Below are 8,786 nucleotides of genomic sequence, written 5' to 3' on the forward strand. Positions count from 1 at the left end.
TTATTTAGGACTAGACGCCAAGTAGCCCATATGCTCAGCCAACACACCTGTATCTTCATCATCTTCTTGATCAACACCCATTATACCAATTTCTTCTTCAATACTCTCGTTGAACAAATTTTCCCAAAACCCCTCATCAAGGTCCTTAAACATATCTCTACTTTCATGTTCCACTCCTTTCTCTATATGTTCTTCCTCTGGGTTTTTTTGGCTTCCACTTAGTCCATGCATGTCCATAGGAAGTCTGTCCAGCTCTGAAACTTCAAATTCAGAAATATCATCAAAATCATGAGGCTCAACTTTAACAAAGTTTCCTTCTCCACCTTGGCCTAAAACGCCAATTTCAAGGTCACTAGGCCCTTGATCAATAGGTCGCCTTCTCTTCTTCGTTATTGCATCTTGGAGTTCCTTTCTTCTTTCCTTCTGCTGAACTAATTGTTGTAAAAAGTTGGGAGTCTGAATTGCTCTTGCCAAGAAATTCATTATCTGTTGCTGTTTCCCTTCTGTCTTTCTCAGTCTATCCTCCATTGATTGGATGTAAGTTCTAGTATTTTGTTGTTGCTGTCTAAGCTTCACCAGTTCCACCATTAGAACCTGCCTGTCACGCTTCAACCGATCAACTTCTCCATCTAATCCAAACCTTCCAACTTCAACACAAGAGTCCAGAGCCTGCTGCGAAGCCTGAAGTTGAAACGTCTTCCTTCTCCTAATATTCTTTAAAAGATGCTTTTGTCCTCTAAGAAACCCTTCATTAGCAAACTCCCATCTATCTGGATCAACCTTCCTAAAGCCCTACATAAATCAAAGTCCTTCATGGTCACATTCATCGAGAAGCTCATTGTAACATTCAATGGCGAGTTGTACTAAATCTAAGAGCCTTCAAGAGTTAGACATAATAAGACTGAAACATCTAAGTTTTTAACAACTTCTTTGAGGCAGCAATGACCATATGCTAAATCAGCTTGATAATACTTTGCTTTTAAAGTCATTAAACAACCAAAATATCCAAAATAAGTAACCCATTAAACAAAGAGAAAAAGAGAGACCAATCAAATGATTCAAATCTATCACAATATCACCCAAAAAAAAAAAGTTAACAAAAATAGCAGATTCATTCTAGTTTTTTGTGAAGATAAATGAAAAAGTAAAATTATTGTAACACTTCTCAAAAAAGATAACTTTATCATTCATTCTTGGTAAAAAAAAAAAAAAACTCTTACATAAGTGTTGAGCTGCCTGACAAAGCTAGAGAAATTGTTGTGCTTGAAGTATCTGGGAAGAAGAATCATGGCAAATGCCTGAGGATCCCACACAACAAAGCTGTTGTTCCCTCTACTCCATGAAACAACATGATTTGTGGTCGAGTCCTCAACGATATCATAGGTTTTGGTAAGAAAAGGAGGAGGGCCCGTTTCATGAATTCCCTCCAGCGGTTGAGGAGGCTGAACCATGGATGAGGACGGCGTGCCCGAAAAAGATGAGCTTGCTCCTCTAAACGCTACCTTCACTCGGCCCTGAGGATTCATGATTTACCCACAAAGAGGATAAACTGTGATCTGGGTTTGATATGATTTTTGGTGCCTAATCACTATATATGCAGGTGGAACAAGAACAATGCAGTTGAACCTCTACTTCTCAATGTTAGCTATTTATAGATCACAAAATTGTGTTTCTACCAAATGGGGTTCTTGGAATGAAGGTTGAGAATGATAGTAACAGCTAGAAAAAAGAAAGATTTGATTTATATATACGGAGGCATCAGAATATATAGCACTATATCAAACGACATATGAAGGAGAAGCAATAAATATGAACTGACCTTGTAGAACAAAGCCTGGAAAGAAGAAGGGTAAGGAATAGCTTATGGAGGCTAAGATTAGATGAGAAGGTGTTGCTTTCTTTCCCCTTTGGGAAAGCCATTTGGGCAGTGACACTATCACATTTATTTAGTCCAAGTGTCCAACCTCAAGGACAAAAAGGTTGTAGAGTGTCCTTGCACGTAATAACTGTGTATTTGGAAGAAAGTTTATTTTCATCCATTTATTTTGCTTTAAAAATATATTACAAATTTTTTTAACAAAATAATTAGATCGGATAATAAATATAATTGGTGTTAATTCAATAACTTGATATATGAATATTTGAGGGCTTTTTTTAAAAATGATTTGTGATACATTAGCCTCTAAGACTACCTTATGTAATAAAAGTTATAGTACCCCTAACATCACATATTTGTTTATTGAATGAGAGCATTTTGAAAGATGATATTTTACAAGATTGTACCTTCTATTTTGAGACGAACACAAGTTCATCCAAACCAATATTAAGAATCTCAACAAATAGGTCAATTATCATATTTTAAGGCAATTTCCCAACAAATAAATCACATCATATATGCTCAAAATTACTCCTCCGTTATGTTGAATAAGGTATGCAACCTCACATTTTAAGACTCATACCATTTTCATTTCTTCTTCTCCTACCATAGTTTACTTACTTAACTAGTTTCCTTGGCTAACCCAGTTTGCTCAAGTCCGAATTGAGATTTCTTTTTTTGAGCAAAGTGTTTGTTGGGTTGTCCGAGTATTAGAAACATTAAGTAATATATATAAAACTATCACACTTAGTTTTTACTTCAATGAATTTATTATTTTTTCTCAAATAAATTATTAAGATGACTTATTATGGCAATATGTTAAAAAGGAATAGCTAATTTTTTAGAACAAGCTAAAATTAAGTATAAATTTTTTTGATTAAGTTTATACTTGATGAATTGATAATAAGTTTTGATAAGAACATCGTGTTTAGTTTCAAATAGATTAGAAGTAGTATTAAATAATTTTGAAATATAATGTGCTAAAATAATTAAGTTTTGATTAGCATAATACATAACAAAAAAATTAGAGCATGTAAAATCTAATTGAAATAGCACTTGACATAAAATCAAAGTGCAATTAGAAACAAATTTTGATAAATTTTGATTGAATATTCACTTGAATATATATATATATATATATATACACACACATATATATATAGCAAAAGAAATAAATAAATTAAATTTATCTAAAAATACAATGAAAGTCTTGAATTAATAAAATATTAAAACATCAACTACCCTAGAAACTATTAATTGAAATCTCTAACCATTGGAGGATCTCAGCATCATTGGATTATTTCAAGGTTACTAATATTTCTAATATTTAAGATCTTAGAGTTTATTTGGATGATGTGTTTAGTTTCATTGGATTATTTAGTGAAAAAATATTGTGGATAAAAATAAATTATACTTAAATATGATATTTTTATATAAATCAAATAAATTAAATAAGATTATTACAAACTTGGCCTACTAGCTATTAGCTAATCCCATTTTCTTTTTTTTCTTTTTTTTTTAATAATAATATGATAGTTACTGTAGTTGCACGATTTTCCTGGCCTAAATTTGATTGATCAGGCCCTGGCCCAAAGCGCAACCCACAATAAATATTTGTAGAGGATGGGTCAAAGAACTTGGTCTCAGTGAGTCTATTCAGTCTAATACATGGACAACATTGTTGTAGAAAATAAAAACACCAGAATGGATCTCTCACGTATAAGTTTATTTCTTTAGTTCCTCATACAGAATTTTTCGTCCCCTTCTCTGAGGGACTCCACTACATTATATAGTTCCCTTCTCTCATCTCAACCCTACACTTGTTGACCATCTAAGCACCTACTTGAGTGGCTGTCCCATCAGACGCCTTCATCTCTCCCCATGTGAGTTGCAGAGGCCAAGGCGGTACTGTTCAGGGGTCATTTCCTCATTAATGCGGCCAAGAGGGTGGTTGGGGCGCAATTAATGTGGCGGTAGCTCTCCATGGGATATTTTGGATTTTATTCATTTTATATGTTGGGAGGATGAACTGAAGTGGCTGGGGAGAGTTCCTCGTCTGGGTTTCGTGATGTCCGAGGAGGAGTTACTCCTCGGACAGGTTTCCTTGGCGTTTATTGGGATTGAGTAATGCTTCATACGTGGTTTCTCTTCGGACAGTACGCTCCTCGGACGGGCCTGAATTTGGTATAGCCCATTATTTCTGGGCCGGGCCCCACATTAGCCTCTCAAAACTCCGGTTTATATCTCCCTCCGAGGAGGAAAAAACGGGGTTTTGATATTTGGGAGAGGGTGGAAATAAGGAGAGCGTATGGTGCGCGTGCGAACCGTTACTTTTTGACGCGCTACAATTTACGAGGCGCGGCCATTAACATCTGGAGGCGTTATGTTCCCTCATCCAACGGTGTGGCGTAGATCGAACGGCCATCGTTTTTTCTCGTATTTTTAGGCAGGAGTGATTTTTTCTCTCTCCTCCTGGCTATTTAAGACGTCAGAGGGGTTCAGTTCCTTCTTTTTATCTGCGTTTCATAAACCTTAGAGGCTTCCAGAGAACTCCATCGAATCCCAGAGATACACGAACATTTGCGTCCGTTACGCCATCATAGCCGTTTTTGTGAAGCGTTTCGTCCACGAGAGATTCCCAGGCGTCTCATTGAACGTTTTGTAAAGGTACCAGTACATTTCGTTCATCTTGCTGTTTCAATTTCCTCGTCGGACTCTACTTTTTTTTTTGAGTCTTTACTTTTGTTCCCCGGTTCAGTCCAGATGGGTAGATTTGAGAAATTAGTAAACACCCCAGCCGCTATGGAGGCCTTTAGGGCTAAATATCACATTCCCCCGAGGGTTGGGCTGCGGTACTGTCCTCTTGAAGGAATATTGACAGATAGGCGTGAGGGAGAAGTCGTTATCCCCATGATTGCTTTCATAGAGGGAGGGATGACACTTCCCATGCGTAGGATTACAAGGGAGTACTTGTTCAACCATAGGTTGACGCCGTACCAGTGTGCCCCGAATATGTTCAAGATACTAGGCTGTGTAGATGTCTTAAACGAGCGGATGAATCTAGGCCTTACTTGGCACAATGTGGCTTATCTGTACGAGTGTCATCGCCTCGGGGATGAGGGGTATTATCTTAAATCTCGGAACGAGGACGTTAGGTTGATCTCTTGTCTCCCAATATCCAATAAGACAGTGAAGAATGATTTCCTTATTACTTCTGGGGAGTGGTTCGACGGTATTCATTGTCCAACTCGGGCAGGAAACCCAAGTGCGGCGTCTCTAGGATCGGTCCCTTTTGGGATAGGATTTAGCATTGAGGGGTTACATTTTTTGCTTTCTTTATAATTGGAAGATTTCGTGGACTAATCCCCTTTTCCTTGATTGTTTGCAGATAAAATTCACGTCGCCCCTCGGCTAAACTTTGTGAACGTGCCAGCGCTGAACTACCTTCTTAGGTCGGAGATCTACGTTTCCGAGGACGGGCAGTTGCGTGCTGCCCATCTGGTTCTGGGCTATCAACCTCTTTCCAGGCTATCGGTCACGCCATAAGAGCTGGTAGTCCGAGGTTGGCTAGGATTGACGTGTCCAGGGACGGGTTCCTAGCTGAACACGATTTGCCGCCAGTTGTGTTGCCCGGTGTTAGAGATCTCTACTTGGCAGAGCAGCTACCTCCGCCAAACGAGCCTGGTGCTGCCGTTCAGGTTGAAGAGGAAGCTGAATCATCTCGTCTTTCCCTTAAGGCAGAGATAGACGAGTTTTATTTTGAGGAGGAAGTTCAACAGACCCCCCTGGTGGAATTTTCTGATCCCGAAGGAGAGCGGGACCGACATTCTGCAGTTGGCGTTCCTTCCATTGTTATCTGCTCGGACGATACTTCGGACGAGGAGATAGAGCCCATGGCAGGAAAAGGCAAAACTCTAAAGGAGCTGATGGCCTCCCGAGGGAAAGGCAAGTCGTCGAAAGGACAGTCATCAAAAGGGCAGTCCCTGAAGGCACCAACTCCACCACAGGGCAAGACCCTCCCTCCTGTGGCCCCTACGGACACCTCGGACCTTGGCCTTAAGGTTAATCCAGACCTAAAGAAGAAAAGGCTGGCCGACACTCCTGAGGAGGGTGAGGTGGTTGCCCAGCCGACCAAGCAGCAAAAAACCACTTGCGCGCCAAGGAGCAGAAGGGGCAACTCCTCGGAGAGTCGGGACGAGGAGAATTTTGCAGAGGTACGCGCTGCCCCGCGTGTATGGGGCCCCAGGTTGGAGCTGGATGGGGTGGCCATCCCCTACAATGCTTCGATCCGGGAGTACAACCGAGGCCGGGCGGGATACGTGGCCGAGGCCTTAGAGCAGCCCCTACTCCTTCCTCGGGATATGGAGGCTTACAGGCGGTTCTCTCAGCCCGAGATTTTCCTATCCCTTAAAAGGGATCTCGCGATGGTAAGTAATCATTTTACTGTTTCATTGATTTATTTGGCCTTGTTAGATTAAAGCAATCTTGCTTCGTTTGTAGATTACTCAGCAGGTATTCGTGGCTGAGGAATTTTGCCGCGGTAACAGTAGTCGGGCTGAGGTCGAGATCCAGGCGCGGGCGGAGATGGAGAAAACCTTGGGGTCCCTCCAGCACGATTATGCTGAACTCACAGACAAGTTCAAGGAGTCGGAGAACCGGCGCAAATCTGCAGACGCTGGTTTGAAGACTGTTGAGGCCCAGGCGGAGGACCAACGCAAGGAGCTGTTCGCGACCCAGATCAACCTCGCCACCGAGAAACAGGCAGTGCAGGACCTCAAGACTGCTCTGCAAAAGGTCGAGGATGAGCTGCGGCGGGTCAAAGAGGAGGCCCAGCTGATCCGGGAGGCCACAGAGGCTGAGAAGAGTGTCGCTCGCCAGCTCGGGGCCGAAGAGACAGAGGCGAGGCTATCCGAGGAGATCCCCGAGGTGTGCAGGGATTACTGCAGTATTTCATGGGCTCATGCTCTCGATGCTGCAGGAGTTCCTGCGGATTCAGCGCTAAGACTGCCCGAGAACATCTTCTATCCTCCGGAGATCCGAGAGAAGCTTGATGACGCCCAAATGGCTTCAGAGCAGGATCTGGCGACGCCTGATGCTGTCCTTGTGCCCGATATGGCGAAGGATCCCGTCGCAGACTCTACCACCGAGGTTCCGCCTCCTCAGCCCGAGCAGAAAGAAGATCCTCCTGCTGAGGCTTAGCCTTTTAGGCTTTTGATCTTTTTTTTTTTTTTTTTTTTTTGATCGAGAGTCGTCCTATTTTCCCGTTCTTTTGTAAGGACCTCTCTTTCTAATGTACTCGGAATATTAATTATAAAATGTTCGTTTTGCTTACTATGGATGCACGTTAGTAGCGCTCTTATTTAAACATTTGCAACTATGTAGATACAGATAAACGGTCAAAATAAAATGGGTTTTTGGGCTGCGCACCTGAGAGTTGCGATGGTGCCAGACTGCGCGCACGTATCAAAATGATTTCCTTTAAGTAATAATCTCCCAATCTATCATGAGCAATAATTTCCCCCAAGTCTGTGGTCCGAGGAGCCATGCAGGACTTGGGTTCTGTTTAAAACTATGAATAGTTGCCTTAAGTATTAATTTCCCCTTAGTCTGTGGTCCGTGGAGCCATGCAGGACTAGGTTCTGTTTAAAACTTATGAGTAATAATTTCCCCCAAGTCTGTGGTCCGAGGAGCCATGCAGGACTTGGGTTCTGTTTAAAACTATGAATAGTTGCCTTAAGTATTAATTTCCCCTTAGTCTGTGGTCCGTGGAGCCATGCAGGACTAGGTTCTGTTTAAAACTTATGAGTAATAATTTCCCCCAAGTCTGTGGTCCGAGGAGCCATGCAGGACTTGGGTTCTGTTTAAAACTATGAATAGTTGCCTTAAGTATTAATTTCCCCTTAGTCTGTGGTCCGTGGAGCCATGCAGGACTAGGTTCTGTTTAAAACTTATGAGTAATAATTTCCCCCAAGTCTGTGGTCCGAGAAGCCATGCAGGACTTGGGTTCTGTTTAAAACTATGAATAGTTGCCTTAAGTATTAATTTCCCCTTAGTCTGTGGTCCGTGGAGCCATGCAGGACTAGGTTCTGTTTAAAACTTATGAGTAATAATTTCCCCCAAGTCTGTGGTCCGAGGAGCCATGCAGGACTTGGGTTCTGTTTAAAACTATGAATAGTTGCCTTAAGTATTAATTTCCCCTTAGTCTGTGGTCCGTGGAGCCATGCAGGACTAGGTTCTGTTTAAAACTTATGAGTAATAATTTCCCCCAAGTCTGTGGTCCGAGGAGCCATGCAGGACTTGGGTTCTGTTTAAAACTATGAATAGTTGCCTTAAGTATTAATTTCCCCTTAGTCTGTGGTCCGTGGAGCCATGCAGGACTAGGTTCTGTTTAAAACTTATAAGTAATAATTTCCCCAAGTCTGTGGTCCGAGGAGCCATGCAACTGTTTAAAACTATATAGTAAGTATAATTTCTGTGGTCCCCAAGTAAAACTGTGGTCCGAGGAGCCATGCAGGACTTGGGTTCTGTTTAAAACTATGAATAGTTGCCTTAAGTATTAATTTCCCCTTAGTCTGTGGTCCGTGGAGCCATGCAGGACTAGGTTCTGTTTAAAACTTATAAGTAATAATTTCCCCCAAGTCTGTGGTCCGAGGAGCCATGCAGGACTTGGGTTCTGTTTAAAACTATGAATAGTTGCCTTAAGTATTAATTTCCCCTTAGTCTGTGGTCCGTGGAGCCATGCAGGACTAGGTTCTGTTTAAAACTTATAAGTAATAATTTCCCCCAAGTCTGTGGTCCGAGGAGCCATGCAGGACTTGGGTTCTGTTTAAAACTATGAATAGTTGCCTTAAGTATTAATTTCCCCTTAGTCTGTGGTCCGTGGAGCCATGCAGGACTAGGTTCTGTTTAA

At 41.8% G+C, this 8,786-nt stretch overlaps 1 protein-coding gene across 1 annotated transcript; it reads right to left on the reverse strand.

Annotated features, from left to right (window-relative positions):
• On the reverse strand, nucleotides 1-1,764 carry LOC115950864 (heat stress transcription factor A-6b-like). Its single transcript, XM_031068133.1, has 2 exons — nucleotides 1,221-1,764; nucleotides 1-792 (listed from the first exon to the last, which is right to left on the reverse strand). The coding sequence occupies exons 1-2, from the start codon at nucleotides 1,524-1,526 to the stop codon at nucleotides 1-3; spliced, it is 1,098 nt and encodes a 365-aa protein (XP_030923993.1). The 5' UTR covers nucleotides 1,527-1,764.
• Nucleotides 1,765-8,786: the final 7,022 nt, after the last annotated feature.

This window comes from Quercus lobata, chromosome 6 (assembly GCF_001633185.2).
Source record: "Quercus lobata isolate SW786 chromosome 6, ValleyOak3.0 Primary Assembly, whole genome shotgun sequence".
Classification (NCBI taxonomy): domain Eukaryota; kingdom Viridiplantae; phylum Streptophyta; class Magnoliopsida; order Fagales; family Fagaceae; genus Quercus; species Quercus lobata.